Here is a 17,412-nt window from a genome sequence, read left to right as displayed (position 1 = left end):
AGTGTTTTTATTTTCATTATACCCCATAGCTCTCATTTTGTTCTTTTTCCCTTAAAACTAATCCTTTTTCCTTTTTGTGCACCCCAGGGCTTCTGCCTTTTTCTTTGGCAAGCTGCTCTCAGGAGCCAGGGTCCACTGTCTCTGAAGGGGCTGGTGGTGATGGCTCTTGTTCCTGACCGTGGGATGAACACTGCCATGTTCCTATTCCTGACCATGGGACCACTGCTGCATGTTGGGAGGCTGGGGACAGAAAGCTCCTGGTGCAGCTAGTGGTGTTGATGGCAATGGTCCTTCTACATCCGATATGGTATAGTTGAGCAGGGGAGGTGAAGCTTGCGGTGGCTGCGCTGGGCCTTATCTGGGACAATGAAGGCATTGCCCTGAGATCAGAACTGTGACCACAGCCACAGAGAAGGTGAGCTGGGTGTCCCTGCAACTGGGAATGTCCTGGGCAATGTGAAACAAACAGTGGAGCAACAGCATGCTGGGACAGGCGGAGCTGCGCTGGGGTGAGGGATGGCCCTGAAAAGGGGAAGGTGGTGCACTGGAGAGGTGCACTGTGGCACACCTGCGAGCAACCCCAGTTCAGCTCCTATTCTATCCCAGGCACCCCTTCCCTGGGAGCTCTCTGTCACCGCCGTATGCCTCCAGCATGGTGCCCAGAGTTGCCCAGACCTCCACTCCATGGCCCTTCCCTAGCATTAGTAACTAGTACTAATAATTGATATCTAGTAGGTAAAAAATAAATCCATCACGTTGGGATAAATGAGAGCTAGTTAGGGATCTATCAGCTCTAAAATCTGTAGCACATCAGAGATGGCACAGTCTTAGTTAAACCAAACAAAATGCATAATGGTTTAAAATTCCTATGCATCTGTAAGAATAATATTTGCTATAACTGTATTTTCTGTTTTTGTATTAAATTATTTCCTCTTTAAAGTAATGATAATATTATTTCCAATAATAGTGGGTGCAAAATAATAAGAATGTACTTCAAATGAAAATAGGTAGGTACACAGCAGGTGTATGATCTGTTTCTATTGAGAGCTTTTAGTACTTGACAATGTAAATTTCCAGAAACACAACGTAGATTAAGAAGAAGAAAGAAGCTATCAGTTCTCTTAAAGGAAAACTAGTTAGCATGTATTATCTGCCAAATCTTCCCAACCTTCATGTCCTAATAAATTCTGAAGCTCTTCTACAACATCTAGCAGTGTTGAAGGTTTGGAAGGCATTGCATTGATAGGAATAGGAAAAAAACTCAGATTGAAAACAAGAAATCAATAAACGTATTGAGCAAATGTTAAAAGTTTAGGTTTGGTTTGTGTTCATATCACAAACTAATATAGTTAGAGACACTTAAACATTTGTGAGTGTTAAATGTATGTTTACTGAGTAATTATAGTTAACATCAGAAAGTTGAAGAACGCTTTCCATTCCTGTTATGTGTCCTTTTGCGTTAATGTTTCTTAAACATCATGCTGAATCGTATATCAAATTCCAGCTTCTTTCTAAGGTACATTCGGTGGCTGCCTTAGAAGATGTTTAACTTTATTTTTCTGATGTCTTTAGAAGATATTTGTAATATCTTCTTAAAATTTTTGCATTTAAATACATTGTTAGTATTCCCATACATCCTGATACCTTGTGTTCTCCAGTAGGCCAACAGATTAAGGTGTTAATAAACTGAACAATTGAGCTATTATTTTACTGTAGCTACACTTGTGCATTTCAAATTGTCATTTTTGTTGCTACTGAGATTTCCCCTCTGTACAGGATTACCTTTGTTCAAAACATACTGTGCAAGTCACTGATTAACAAGGGACTGGCTAATGTGTCTCATTATATTATGCAATTTTGATATTGCACTTCTTTTCACCAGAGGGGCTGAAAAGAAAGTTTCTAAAAGATGCTTTTTCATCTGAACTCTCCATAGGGCCTAAGTGGTCCAGCCTTTTCCCCTGGGCAGGCTTTAGCACGACTAGGCAAAGGAATGTTACTGATCACAGCGAGCTGTGACCTTGGCTAATCACTCCAGGCCTGCTGAAAATAGCTGTACTGCAGTAGGACTCCCCAGCAAGGGTGAGGCCCCAGGGCCTCTGTCCCTCCTCTGCTGGCATCTGGCCTGGCCTGGGCAAGAGGAGCACCAGTGGGTGCTTTGATCTTCACTGTAACCCAGCCCCTGGGGAAGGCTCAGGCTTTGGGCCCCTGCCCTGCAGAAGAGATGTTGTAAAACTACAGACTGGTTTGGATTGGAAGGGACCTTAAAGCTCATCCAGTTCCAACCCCTGTCATAGACAGGGGCACCTTCCACTAGACCAGGTTGCTCCAAGCCCCGTCCAACCTGGCCTTGAACACTGCCAGGGATGGAGCTTCTTTGTGCAACCTGTGCCAGTACCTCACCACCTAATGTCTAATCTCAGTCTCCCCCCCCATCAGGTTAAAGTGATTCCCCCTTGTCCTGTCACTATAGGCCCTTGTGAAAATCTCCTCTCCAGGTTTCTTGTCAGCCCCTTTAGGCACTGGAGCTGCTCTAAGGTCTCTCTGGAGGAGCCTTCTCTTCTCCAGGCTGAAGAAGCCCAGCTCTTTCAGCTTGTTTCCAGAGCAGAGGTGCTCCAGCCCTCTGATCATCTTCACGGCCTCTTCTGGGCTTAGTTGAGCAGGTCCGTGTCCCTCTTGTGCTGGGGGCCCCAGAGCTGGACACGGGACTGCAGGGGGGGGTCTCCTGCATCTTGTTGTCTTACAAATCCTCCTGTACTGGGCTGCCCGGAGCACTCTGAAGAGTCCCTGCACTGACTTCTACTTAATGAAACAGGGCCCTGAATCCTTTATCCATGAGTACGGACCCAGAAGAGCAGGCTTTTGTAAGAACAAGCACAAAATGGTTTTCAACTTGGAAACTGTCACATTTAACCGATGTTGAATCTGTCACACTCTGCCTCTCCTGTGTCAGACTCCGCAGCCGTGCCGCCGTTCGGGGCGCGGGGCCCAGCACTTTGCGGGCCCTGCCCCACAGTGAGCCTTCTCTTTTAAAAGAAAAAAGGCAAACACGGAGCGAGAAGTGACTTCACCGGGGAGGACCCGTCGTATGAGACCGCCCCGGCGGGGCGGGAGCAGAGCGGACTGTTCCGTCCCGGCGCCCGTAGCGGGGCGGAGCAGAGGCTGCCCTGTCTCTCCAGTGTGCGGTCGGGAGCGGAGCGGGTCGCAATGGCGGCAGGCAGCGCCATTCAGATCCCCAGCCGCCTACCGCTGCTGCTCACCCATGAGGGCGTGCTGCTGCCTGGCTCGACCATGCGGACCAGCGTGGACTCGCCGCGCAACATGCAGCTGGTGCGCAGCCGGCTCCTCAAGGGCACCTCGCTGAGGAGCACCATCATCGGCGTCATCCCCAACACCAGTGACCCCACTTCCGACTGCGACGACCTGCCCTCCCTTCACAGGTGCTGCCCTGCCCGGCCCGGCTCGCCCTCGCGGCTCGCTGGTCCCGGCTGACCCTCTCCATAAGCCTCCTTGGCCGGGCCGGCGCGGCCCCGGGACGAGCTTGCCCTGATGTCACCTTCGCGGGGCGTCGCGCTGCGGGCATGGGCCTGGCCGCGGGGGCGAGTCCGCTCCGCGTCGCCGCTGTGAGGGGGGCGTTCCTCGGTGCCCCGGAGGAGCGCCTGTTGGAGGGGGCCATGGCGGCAGGGGCTGTCAGGCTGGCATCTGGGGAAGAAGGGTCTGAGTGAGGAGACCAAGGTGGACTAGGAAGATAGGATCAAAGAGCGCAGGCCAGGAGCGTTAAGCCTGTCGCAGTTGTTAACGCTAGCGTTTCTCACCTAACAAGTAGCATGGAGAGTGACCTAGTTCACATAAAATGAAACAGAATTTTATCCTGTTAATGTCGGGTAAAGCATGAGTAAAATTAATATGCTGCAACCCTTACTCACAAAATTATCGTATCAGTGGACTTAGTAAGGTTTTTGTAAGAAAGTAACTTCTGGTTTAAATCTGCTTAAACAGGTACATGTTATCTGAAACTGGTAAGAATGAGGCTGACAATTTCACTGAAGGACTGTAAATTACACTCAATTTCCCAGCATGTTAGTTTAAGCAGAAATGTCAGTGTTCTTGTCCACAGCAAGCTTCATTAAATTATTTATGAAAAAAATATGTTTCTAAGTTGGGTGACTGTATTATATTTTCTTAGTTAGTTTTTCAGTTACCTCATTAGTTTTCAGGTAATCTATGTTATTTGGTTGCTTTTCATGATAAATAAATATGACCCAGAAGGTTCTTGAAACCTCTAGTAAGATTGCTGCTTAATAATGGGCACACAAAATGTTCCGTGGAAGGTGACAAGTAACACAGATATTTGGTCTGTTTTTAGGATTGGCACTGCTGCCTTGGCAGTTCAGGTGGTTGGCAGCAACTGGCCCAAGCCACATTACACATTGCTGGTTACAGGCCTCTGCCGATTCCAGATCCTGCAGTTGCTGAAAGAGAAGCCATATCCTGTGGCGGAAGTAGAGCAGTTAGATCGACTTGAGCAGTTTACTAATCAGCATAAATCTGAGGAGGAGCTTGGAGAGCTGTCAGAACAATTCTACAAGTATGCAGTGCAGGTGAACTGTTTTAATCCTGTGTATCATATATCAATGTATGCATTTTTTTCTTTGTTTCTTATCTTCCCTCCTCTTTCCGTAGTTCTTATGTTTTTCAGTGACTGTTAGAATTTCAGTATTTCTTCTGCAAAATAAATATTTTTGTTACATGTTAAGGTTTCTGTGTTGAGTTGCAGGGTGCCTATACAGCTTGTTGCAGTATGAGTCTAACTGTGTATGTTAGCACTGTGCAAAGTTTGTATTTTATATATAGTACTACTGTAAATACACTAAGAAAAGGAATATTTTTGATTTTTTGTTCTTGAATTACATATGTATATGTATAAACATACACAATGGGTTGAAATTTTGTGGTTTGGTTTGATTTTTTTTTAATTATTAAAGGAGAAAAACCCCTCTAGAACCTTGACTGTAAACAGATGTCCCCAGGTGTGAGTTTGAGTTTAAAGGATGTATAGAAGAAGAGTCATTGTAGTGTTAAGGTAACTGGGAAGGTTTTATTCAGCATGTGTGTGGAAAATAAGAGATGTAGGCACTGAAAAAAGTGCCTCAAATGATGATATTTTTAACAACTTGCACAAGTTGAAAAACAAAAATCATGGTTGCCTTGTGCTGTTAGTGCCTGCTGTGAACATTTAAAAATTTATTTCAGTAGCTTTTTGGAAAAGAACCTTGACATCTTTCATGCTGAAAGATGCAACTTTTTTTAAGTCAGAGAAAAAGAAACATAACAACAATGAATATTGTTTATTGTGTGTTCCTTGCAGTTGGTTGAGATGCTGGATATGTCCGTTCCTGCAGTTGCAAAGCTGAGACGTCTTTTGGACAATCTGCCAAGAGAAGCTTTGCCAGATATACTGACTTCTATCATCCGTACCTCCAACCAAGAGAAGCTTCAGGTATTATGACCTTAAACCTTTTTTAAGTGGAGTTAGATGTTTGCTGGTTTGGGTTTTATTTTTCAGTTAATTAATTTTTTTAGATAACTGTGAAGTTGCTTACACTTGAGACTGTACAGCGATAATGTTGTGTCAGAAGTTATTTGTGTTACACATGAGCATGAATATTTGTAAAAAGGTTTTACACTGTTGTGTCCAGGTGACTTTATGCAAAAATGATGCTTATGGCTTAAGACTTACTAGTCTGATTTCTGTATTTGTTTGCTGTGTTTGGAAGTTTTGTTGTTCCTTTTGTCACTGTCAGTGCTACATGTTCAACCTTGAATTGACAGCATAAGCTAGCTTCTTTCAAAGCACAGTAGAAGTTAATGCAGAAATTAATTTGAAGTGAAGGTGTGTGCTGGGCTGAATGTCCTGCTGGAGGAACGTACATAATAAATTTACCGTGTCCTTTTGGTTTATTAGAAGTGCTAAAGAAAAGAGCAGCCAGTGGAATCTGTGGAAAAAGGAAGAGCCAAATTCTACCCATTTCCACATAGCAAATTCATTAGTCATGAAAATGGAATAGCATATAAAATTTTAAAAAGACAAACAAAATAAAAAACCTCTAAACAAACAGACAAGAAACCCCTTAAGGCATAAGGTGATTTTTTTTTTTTCTGAGTTAATCAAGGTGATCATGCTGTAACTTTCTGAGAGGTCTAACTCTTTCGATTCAGTAATTGAAAACCAGAATGCTGATAGATGTCTGCCACAGAAAATACAACTGAAATATTAAGATGGTTTAAAACCAGAGAGGATAAAAGACTTTTTTTCTGTTTTGGAGTGCTTTGTAGTTTTGGCATCCAGATCTTTGAGGCTGGGGTTTGTGGACTGTATTCTCATTGCTTTTCTTGCTGCTTTTTTTCCTAAACCATCTATTGTATAACTGTATAACAGAAGACAGCAATAGTGTCCTTTATGTTCCCCTCCCTGAAGCTGATGATCCATCAGAATGAACTCACTGGCAACTTGTAACTCCTTGCTTTTAGATTTTAGATGCTGTTAGGCTGGAAGAACGGTTCAAGATGACTATACCATTGCTTGTTAGGCAGATTGAAGGCTTGAAGCTGCTTCAGAAAACAAGAAAGCCCAAACAGGATGATGATAAAAGGGTATGGACTTTAAATGTGGATAATTAAACATCATAAATAAGTATGAAGATACACTCTTAAGCATACTAATGCTTATTCACTAATTTTAATCTGTGCAAAATTTTAATTTATAGCAGTAATGTTTCATGGTCAGTCTGGAGCTGCAGAGAACGCCCCACTGGCAACTTTGGTATTTTAAGCACCTAAAAGATAAAATATAATTTTAAAACAGCCAAGGTTTTATTTGGGGTTTGTTTTGTTATCATTTTATCATTTCGGTTTTATTTTCATGGGGGGGGGGGGGGGTGGTGGTGGTGGTGGTGTTAGTTTTTGGTTGGTTGGTTTTATGCTGGGTGTTTTTGGGTGGTAGGTCTTTTGGTTTGTTTTTTTTTTTCTTCTTTTTTTCTTTTTTTTCAATCTGAGCACTTTATGACATTGAATAAAGGCTCGGGTTCCTTCAAAGATTCATTTGATGCCCAGTGGCAAGCGCACATTGAGTTTTGGTCAGTGGAGTGAAAGTTGTACATTTTGCTAATAGCATTGCAGGTGAATGATAGCTTTTGAAATACAAATAAAATATGTGTGTTGTAAAATGTAGCTTGCTAAACTAGGGCACCTTAGACTTTTGCTGCATCTACCTATACTTACACAGTTTAGTAAGCAGCAAGTACTTGAGAAATGAAAAAAGGTAAAAGAGATTTACCTGTTGTCCTTGGTTCAGCAGTAACAGTCATTTTTCTCCTTAGTAGCTGGTGCAGTGCTGTGTTTTTGACTTTCAGCGTGGGGACAGCGCTGATAACACCAATAGTTTTAGTTACTGCTCAGTAATGTTTACTCTGACCAAGGACTTTGTGAGCCTCATGCTCTGCCAGGGAGGAGGGGAAGCTGGGAGGAAGCAGAGACGGGACACCTGACTCAAACTGACCAAAGAGGTATTCCATACCACAGCATGTCATGCCCAGTATATAAACTGGGGGCAGTTACCAGAACGGTTAGATCACTGCTTGAGTTGGGCTGGGTATCGGTTGATGGTTGGTGGGTGGTTGTATTCTCTTCCCTGGTTATTTCCCTTATCATTATTATTATTGGTTGTAGCAGCAGTGGTTTGTGTTATACCTTCATTACTGGACCTCTCTTATCTCAACCCGTAGGAGTTACATTCTTTTGATTCTCCTCCCCATCCCTCTGGGAGCCAGGGGAGGAAAGGTGGGGGGAGTGAGTGAACTGCTACATGATACTGAATTACCAGTTGGGCTTAAACCACGACACCTGTTTTGTAAAAATAAGGCTTATTATGCTTAGTATGTTGGGATGCGATGCCCAAGAACTCATGAATAACTTTTTCAGTTTTGTTCTTGTTTTCTGTGCAGGTAGATGCACCTAGGAAGTACGTATTTCCTAAGTATACAGCAATATACAGCAATATAACAACTACAACTTTTTAAAGTAGTACCAGTAATACTTTGTGAAGTTATTTATTGGATTAAAGTCTTCTGAATTTTTCTATGGAGGTTCTCCCAGCACCTTGTATATTTTTGTCATGGTTTCCATTCAAAGCCGAAGTATCTACTTGATTTAAAAAACAATATTATAATCTGGCTCTGTTTTCCATTTCATAGGTTGTAGCTATCCGTCCTAATAGAAGAACCAATCACATTCCCAGCACTACAGAAGATGAGGAGGAGGAAGAAGATCATGATGATGTTGTCATGCTGGAAAAAAAGATTAGATCATCCAGTATGTCAGAACAAGCTCTTAAAGTTTGTCTTAAGGAAATAAAGAGGTAGGAGACTTTCATATGATGGTTTCTTCTCTTGCATTAACCTTCCCTTATTTGATTGTGTGTTTGTGTTGCTGTGTTTTGGAAATTATTTTTTAAAAATTTAGTAGAGTGCTGTTTTTTGCTTATACATTTCATCATCTTTTTTGAGCATCAGAAGTGATGACAAAGAAATATGAAGTCTTCTAGATATGGTTTATACATTAATATTGCATTAAACTGTGAGCTCTAAGCCCCTATGTTGTGAAGAGCTAAAAAACCTCAGCTGAATAATACCAGTTTTTAATAATTATTTAATTAAAGCTGACCCAGTTATTGAGTCTTTTTCCTTCTGTTTTTCTTTCATGATTGGATAACTGTGCTATCCATGATGGATTACAACCTCTTCCAGTGAGGATGTGTAGATAGTGATGTATGCATTGAGGATGCAGTGTATGCATAGGAAATGGACTCTTTTTTTAATTTCTCTTTGTATCATATAAATAACCTATTATTATGCAAAGACAAGCTCATGATCGGTGGAGTAGTGACTTGCTCTTTTAGTATTGCTTTGTCAGAAAGTAAGATGATATGCTGTTCTTTAAAGAGTTTGCTAAATGTCCATCTTGTGGTGCAGAAGAGTCTTACTTTGCAGTTAATTCCTGATTAGCCTTATGAATTCTGTGCATATATTTCCAGATTGAAGAAGATGCCTCAGTCAATGCCAGAATATGCTTTGACGAGAAATTACTTGGAACTGATGGTAGAATTGCCATGGAATAAGAGTACAAAAGGTAACCCTTTTATTGTTGATTGTGTCTTCTTACACAGACATTTTAGGATAGGTAACCATCATGTAAACACTGTGTACTTAGTTCTGTCTTGTCTCATTATCTGACCATAAAAATGTCATTAATAAAAGAAGGTTCTGCTGTGTCTTAAGTTACTCAAGTTTCGTGAGGAACAAAAGGATGAAAAAGCACAATTGTAGTTAATAATTGCAACATCAGGTACAATAGAAAAACTGAATGTCATGTCAGCTTTGTACTCTTTATTTTCAAATGTTGAGCGTAGAGTGATACTGTTAATATGGGAATGGTGTACAAAAATGGAGAGCAAGTAGAGTTGAAAACCAGACATGACTTCCTGCTGAACAACACACGTAGATTAAATGGGCAAAATGACTTTCCAGAAGGTGTTCTGCTGGAGAAAATGATTTTAATACTTTCTAGCAGCTACTGAAGAATGAAGCTTTTGAATGTGATTTTAAAAAGAAATTTAACGTAACACACCATCAGAAATGTCTGTCTTTTGCCGTCTTAGTAAACGTGGTGATGAAATTTGGCCATTTTGAACTAGAGCCTTGACTGTTTACAGATCTTCTTGTAATATTTTCTTTAATCATTAAATTGTAAAAAGATCTGCCTGCAGATCTTTGCAGATCTCTATGGTGTTATTCAAAGAATACCAAACCGAGTAAAATATTTTTTGATACTGATGTCCTAGAAGAATGATGTTTTGGTTACATTTTCTCTTTAATCTTGTAAAATTATGCCATGTCACATGTAGTGTGAAGTTTCACTTTAAGCAAAGTTTTGAAGTTTATATTCGCATTCATGTGGCTGAAGCTTTGGAATCCATAGCTACAGTGAATAAGAATATATGTGAATATAAAGATAGAAATACAATAGAAAATTATGATCATTAGTGAATTTTTTGTCTAGTGGTTCATCACAAAAATTTGCACTGTTGATGATGAGACATGATTGTCTGTATGTGAAATAGGCACACTTACAGTATGAGGAGTCTGCATGTAGGATGAATACGATTTGAAGGGTGGGTGTGTGCGGAGTTGATAGACTTCACTGCTTCCTGCCTGCTATCTTTATGTTGTAGAGCAAAGGAGAAGACAGCTGCCAGAAATTCCTGCCTTTTGTAAAGCATTAGTTAATGTCCACCAGTGGGGTCTTACCATTTATCACAAATCACAGCAATTGCAAAATCCTAATTTTTCCAACTGTGGTATCATGTGGGTATTTTATACAGTGCTAAATCACTTTGTGTTGCATAGCAAGTAGAGTGTGCCCTTTAGGCCTATGAGATCTTGCTGCATTTGTGAGATAGTTATAGGCTCTTATCATAAGCAGATGATGAAGACATAGGGATGAATTTGTCTTTTGAGAAGACCTTACAGGATCTAACTTACTTCTGTGAAAAGGTAAATGCTGAAAAATTTACTTATCACTGAATTGCTGTTACAGAGTAGTTCATTTGAACCACATTCCCTAAATTCATTCGAACCAGATTTTGGTCTGTGATGCTTTAAACCAGTGTTTTTAATAAATTTCATTACTGTAATCTGTCTATTTTATGTTTAACTAAGTGAGAATTATAATACCTTTGTTTTAGGAAAATGTCTAAAAAGTGTGTGTGTGTGTGTGTGTGTGTGTCAGTGGGATTGTTTTGATGAACATGTTTGAGAATGAATTGTTTCCGTTTTTAAAGGTAAATGTGCTCGTATCTTTTCTGTTGTCAATTACTGATAGATCGCCTGGAAATTCGTGCAGCTCGAATTGTTTTGGATAATGATCATTATGCTATGGAGAAGCTGAAGAAGAGAGTTTTGGAGTACTTAGCTGTCCGACAGCTTAAAAACAACCTCAAGGGACCCATTCTTTGTTTTGTGGGACCCCCAGGAGTTGGTAAAACCAGTGTTGGAAGATCAATTGCGAAGACATTGGGTCGAGAATTCCACAGAATTGCTTTAGGAGGAGTCTGTGATCAGTCTGATATTCGAGGCCACAGGTAACTACTTCTTCCTTTCCTAATTGAATTTTTTGCTTTTGTTTGGTGCAGAATGTAGGTATTATTTTATTTGTTTAGCTAATACAGAGCTGTTTTGCTTATTTCAAACAATGGTAATTATTAATTATTTTTTCTTGGTATTCAGTGGTGTTATTTGGTTAGAGAATTTTAGTAGTTTGAATGGGTGTTTAGTGTTGAGATAAGGCCTTTATTCTTTCATACGCTACTGCCTTTTATTGTCATAGGGGAGAACGGAATTTCATGTTCAGTCACGTTAGCTCTTTGAAGTAAAATTCAGTAGGAAGTCTAATGCAAACTCTTAAATGTTGTATCTGATTTTTCTGCTTTTTAAGAAGGATGTAAAGATCTAGTTATACAAAATAGCCTATGTATAGCAATGCATTACTTTAAAACCATGTTTGTTGATAAAACAGAAACTGAGAGGGATACTTACAGGTTGCAATTGAGTTACTTAGTATCTCAGACTTGTTAGTGTAGTACTTTTCCCATTTCAAATGGAAGTTTATACAAGGACACCTAAGCTGGATCATGTCAAAGGAGGTTTTTTTGGGTGACTTTCTGTAGGACTTTTTTATGATCTTGCATCTCTTTATGTATATACTTCTTAGCCTGTTAAACCATTTATATGTATTAATCTATTTCCCATTCCTTGCAACTGGAAATACGATAGGTAAGGTAGATAAGTAGGTGCCAAATATCAGTGCAGCACTTTTTGGTTCTGTTAAACATATTTTATGCTTTTTGCATGCAGCATAGGATATTTGGTATAATAGATTTGTCAGTGTTCTAAAGATCTGTAAAAGCATGTCGGTTTTGGGTGGGTTTTTTTTTTAAGTCACATTATTAAATAAAAGTTCTTACAACATTATGTAAATTATTATGAATTAAAGCTATTATCTCTTTGATGCCATGTAGCAGTTAATTTTGGTCAATGGCTATGCGGCTACATCAGAATAGACCATCATTCTGTCTTGAGTTATAGGTTATTTTGTAATTTCTCTTTCTTTTCAAAGCATAAAAAGGACCTTGGTATTTGTATCACTTCCCTATGAAATTTTAATGATAACCTAAAATAAATGCCCCACTAAAAGTTCATTTTGTGATATCAGAATTAAGACTTCTGACTGTAAGCTAGTTGCATGTGTGAATACATTACAGTGGTGGAAACTCACAATCCCAACTGGAAGGAATGCAGGAAACTCAGTGGGAAATATTATGCTGAACATACATATAAATCTCTAGGAATCTGGAATATGAGGTATTTCTATGAATCTGGAGCATAAGATACTTCTTAGACTAGAACATGAGAGGTGAAAAAGCAACAAAACAGTGATTTTGTGCTTGATGACAGCTTGAAAATTCTTTTTTTTCATGAACTTTAACTTTAGCACTCTCAATAAAACAAGCAATATGCCTTTATTTCTGCATGTATTCTTCTGTGGCAAATTTGCTGGAGTTTTCCAGCGTGTTTGACACTTACCTAGAGTTTGTAGCCTGAAAGAATTATTTGTGGATTTTTTCTTAGTTTAGGTTTTTCTTACTTATGCCAATATACCATGCAGCCACTGTGGGTTTGTAGGTAAATATGGTTTGATGCATTGGTTTTTACTACATAGCAGCACTCTGTGCATGTATGTGTGTTGTTTTGGAAACCTTTGTGATAACTGGCCTTCCCCTGTTTACTTACACAGTAATGGAAAAAGAAGCAAAACTGTTCTCCTCCTGCACTACATATTATTCCTGTAGTTCATTAACAGTGCTAGTCACTGTTTCAGAATTCTGATGTTTTAGATTACTTATGATATGGATCCTAAGAGCAATTTTAAAATGTAATTCAGCAACACGTTGCTATTGAAACTGAAGCCACTAGAGGGTATTCAATACTAAGCAATATAGTTATCAGTCACTTTTCCGGGGCAGAGCAGGGGTGAAGCCTTTGTAACAAGGAAACCACGTCTGGGAAATTAACATTAAGAATAAGAGTAAAGCTGTCATCAACTCTTCCTCAATTGCCACAAATTCCTTATTGTGTTCATTTTTGTTGTTATTTTGATGAGTTTTCTTTTGTTTGGCTTTCTATCTTGTGCTTAGGCCTAACAGAGAATAAAGAGGTGTCTGATAATGAGGCTTTTAAAACTTTTACATTCAAGTGTTTTTGACTGTCACTGTAGTGTTTTTGAGGGAATTATTAAATAATTAATGCATGTTAGAAACTAACCATTTTAAATTTCATATTTGGTAACACAGTGTATTTTTCACAAGCAAAAGATACCATCTAGTATTATCAACCATATCATGTGGTTACTCTTCAACAAACAAGTGTATAGTTTAACAACAAACTTCGCAGCCGTACAAGGAGTCCTTTGTGAGGAGTGCTTTTGCAAATTTTTTGTAGTTAAAACTGACTGTTGCATACTGATTTTTTAAATTCTGTTCATTTTTTCTTTTCTCCTCTGTTTCTGCTTATCAAGATAAGATTTAATCAAATTAAAAACTCTGGCTTTTCTCGAGAACTGTCTCTGTAATGTCCTTTTGTGTGAATAAGTCATTCCAAGTTATTCACAGTCAAGTGAATCCACATTGTGCATCTGGTGGCAGTCACAGAGAGTAATTACAGAGATGCTCTGGAACTGGAAGGGACAGAGGGTGCTGTTCTCTGAGTTTTGCTGTTCTCTGAGTTTTACTGTCCAGTAAACAGGCTGATCTTCTGATATTATGTGTTAGAAGCCATTTTTCTCCTGAAAGTTCTTTATTAAGCTTGAAGGCTTAAGTCTGTATCAACTGTGTGTACCAACTAATGTACTAAACGCACTATAACATTAAAAAAGAAACTCTGATTCAGTTTCACTTGCAAGCAAATATAACCTGAAATAGCGTTCACTTGGGCCATTTATTGCAGTTTTATGTGAAGGATGCAGAATGACAGATTCAGCAAGCGAAATATATGAGATGGCAGCAGGGTGGGGAGTGGAGTTTCAGTAAACATACTCTTCTTTGGTGTATAGCTAGGGCAGTTGGAAATGCCCAGGGTTTGCCATCTCAGTGCAGATCATGTGCTCGCCACTGGGGTTTGTGAGTTATTTTTTTTGATCAAGTGCAGAGTAGCAACTGCCATTCTGCCTTCCCAAAATGAAATCATCATCTTGGTACAAAAGCAGAACTGCTTTATCAGGCATCCTCCAGCTGTTGTTTGCATTTACCCATTTACCACTCATCTATATTACATGTTAAAGTTTGCTGGTTTACTTTTTTTTAGCTTGTATTAAAAAAAAAACAAACCTTAAACCCACAAAAAATACCCCCCCAAACCAAACAAACAAACCACACTGAAGGATGACTGTCCTGAGTTCAGCAGTAGCAGTCATTTTTCTCCTTCTCAGTAGCTGGTGCAGTGCTGTGTTTTTGACTTTCAGCCTGGGAACAGTGCTGGTAACACCAATGTTTTTAGTTGTTGTGCAGTAATATTTAGTCTGACCAAGGACTTTCTCAATCCCATGCTCTGCCAGGGGGGGAGGGGAAGTCAGGAGAAAGCAGAGACAGGAGACCTGACCCAAACTAGCCAAAGGGGTATTCCATACCACAGCACATCATGCCCAGTATATAAACTGGGGGTGGGGGGAGTAACCCGGAAGGGCTAGATTGCTGCTCAGGTCGGGGTGGGTATCGGTTGGTGGGTGGAGAGCGGTTGTATTCTTTTCCCTGGTTATTTCCCTTATCATTATTATCACTGGTGGTAGCAGTAGTGGTTTGTGTTATACCTTCGTTACTGGACTGCTCTTATCTCAACCCGTGGGAGTTACATTCTTTTGATTCTTCTCCCCATCCCACCTCATGGAAGCCGGGGGGGGGGGTGGAGTGGGAGGAAGCGGGGAGGGGGCTGTGAGTGAGTGGCTGTGTGGTTCTGAGTTACCAGCTGGGCTTAAACCATGACAATGACTTGGCACTTTTTTCCAAGAAGGTCACTTCATTTAAGGTCTTCTCAGTACTGATACTTTATTTTATACAGGAACTATATGATCTCTGTTCCATGTGTGTGGTTTTATTATTCTTAAAAACGAAAGACGTAATTGTGCCATTTAACTATAATGGTGCTGGTGAGATCACTGTGAAGCTCTTTTTTTTCTCTCTCTCTCTCTCACCTCTGTGTGGAGCACTTTTCCTTACATTACCATTGCTTTTCAGTTTCTGGAAGTTTGGGTAGTTTATTTATAGCTTAGCCCTGTGCTGAAGACTTGTTCAGGTGAATGTGCATGAGAAAAGGTGTGGTTGCTCACTAGTACAGCCAGGCTAGCAGAAGTTCACCACACATACCTTGCTGCACAAGAGAAAAACAAACCTCATGCAACTTTGAGAGGAATAGCTTTATCATATAAGTACAAAGCAGAGATACATTGGTAAAGCACTTGAGTACATGCATCCTCTGTCCTTGCAAGAAAATAAGCTGTGACCTTGTGAACTAAGTTCAGAAATAGTTTGTTTGGTGGCATTAACGTTGTTGTCTGTTTCTTCGTCTGAAGTTTGAAAACTACTGTAGTTAAAAACAAGTTAAAATGTTTTGTCTTTATAAAACTGTGAAGGGAGTGAGTCACATTTTTATCAATAATACTAGTACTGCTTTAAAGTTCTGATTCAGACACATTCCCAGTTTACATAAAGTCAACAAGGTCAGACCTCCCAGATGTTTTTCTTGCGTTTTCTAGGATACATAGCTCCTAATGACATGCTGTACAACTCTAGTGTTTTTTTTAAATGTACCTTTTTAGTGATTTTAAAATAAATTAAAAATCACTAAATTACAGACCACCTGTGGCATGAGCTCTTAAGAGGTTTCTTCAACAGTTACTACACAAGTGAGATAACCAGGAAACTTCATATATACTCTGTCTTGTATGGGAAGCAGCTTTAGGTTTAATGCATGGAGAGAAACAGTGCATCAAAAAATGAGCAAAGCCACCTTGTGCTAATGCAGAATATTGTTTTTCCTCCTTTCAACCCTAGCTAGAACAATGAAAAATAAAAAATAGCATCACATTCGGTGGCTGCTGTTCACAAACAACAGTATTCAGTTTCACAGGTTACAAGGCAAAGGTTTACGTACAGACAGATAAATGGCCATATCTGCTTGTCATTTTAATATGTTCTAATGGGTTTATATATAAATATCTGCAGGGTTTGTCTTACCAAGGACTTTTGTGTTGTGTTCCCTAATAGCTATTTAAAAATAAAACCAGGCTACCTATGTTTCTGTTTTGAAGGTAAAATACCATATTATTTTTCTTTGACATCATACATATGACATTTGAATTAGAATTGTTTTCTTGCCTTGGAGATCTTGAGTGTTTGATAAATAGTATAATATAATAGGTATTGGTCCATCTCTAATAGATGTATCACAGATTTAGGCTGTTACACATGGGAAAAGCAAATTGATACCTAGGTATTTGTTACCCAAAAATTTATAGTCCAAGTTTCTATTTCATGATACCTGATCAAATTATATAAATAAATTTAATCATGCTTTTATTTGAAATATTTTATATCAATTAAATGGTTATATTGGACTTTGTTGTTTAGATTTACTTTGTCTAGAGGTGATTGAAAAGACAAATGAGAAGACAGTATGAGAGAAGAGTGAGAGTAGTCAATTGTCAGATAGTGAAAGGAAGAGCAGAATGTTTCAACCTACCGTGTGCTTTTCTCATCTGTTAAAAACCTAATTCTGTGGAGACTGAGTATTTTGCAGAACTACTTATATTTCCAACAATAGTTCCTTTAATTTTGACCTTTTGAGTTTCTTGAAAAAACTCTTGGGTTGTATAGGGAACAATTTAATCCTCTTCATAACATTGGACTCATTTTGGTTGGACTGTGGTTTCTGTTCAAGTTATAGCTCATGACCCAAGGCTTACTCTGGTCAGGGTACATGAAAAAAAAGTATTGATTTTCTGTCACTATTAGAATGTTTTTTCTTATTACTTGCTTTAGAAGCCACTTAATTATTATACTCTTAAAACTGTAGTACTCCAAGGTATTGATCTCACTTGACTTGTCATGAGTTGTCTTGAGTGTATTTGCTTTTTTCCAGTTTTAATTCACCACAAATCTTGATACACTGTGTTTCAACCTACCTAGTATTATGGCTTATTTTAAAATGTCAAGAAACTTGATTGTGTGCAGCAGTTAAATCTTACTGA

At 39.3% G+C, this 17,412-nt stretch overlaps 1 protein-coding gene across 1 annotated transcript in view; it reads left to right on the top strand.

Annotated features, from left to right (window-relative positions):
• Positions 1-3,122: 3,122 nt before the first annotated feature.
• The window catches only part of LONP2 (lon peptidase 2, peroxisomal), a 49,212-nt gene continuing 34,922 nt past the window's right edge, over positions 3,123-17,412 (top strand). Inside the window, exons 1-7 of the mRNA XM_061469090.1 lie at positions 3,123-3,440; positions 4,367-4,601; positions 5,369-5,500; positions 6,532-6,654; positions 8,253-8,416; positions 9,092-9,186; positions 10,939-11,197. Coding sequence (XP_061325074.1) covers positions 3,208-3,440; positions 4,367-4,601; positions 5,369-5,500; positions 6,532-6,654; positions 8,253-8,416; positions 9,092-9,186; positions 10,939-11,197 — 1,241 coding nt within the window. The 5' untranslated portion in view covers positions 3,123-3,207. The remainder of the gene's footprint in view (positions 3,441-4,366; positions 4,602-5,368; positions 5,501-6,531; positions 6,655-8,252; positions 8,417-9,091; positions 9,187-10,938; positions 11,198-17,412) is intronic.

The sequence above is a fragment of the Pezoporus flaviventris genome, unplaced genomic scaffold, assembly GCF_033815535.1.
Source record: "Pezoporus flaviventris isolate CSIRO_AGI_PZ_B2104156 unplaced genomic scaffold, CSIRO_AGI_Pfla_v1 ptg000054l, whole genome shotgun sequence".
Classification (NCBI taxonomy): Eukaryota; Metazoa; Chordata; class Aves; order Psittaciformes; family Psittacidae; genus Pezoporus; species Pezoporus flaviventris.
This window is presented reverse-complemented; position numbering and strand designations above follow the sequence as displayed.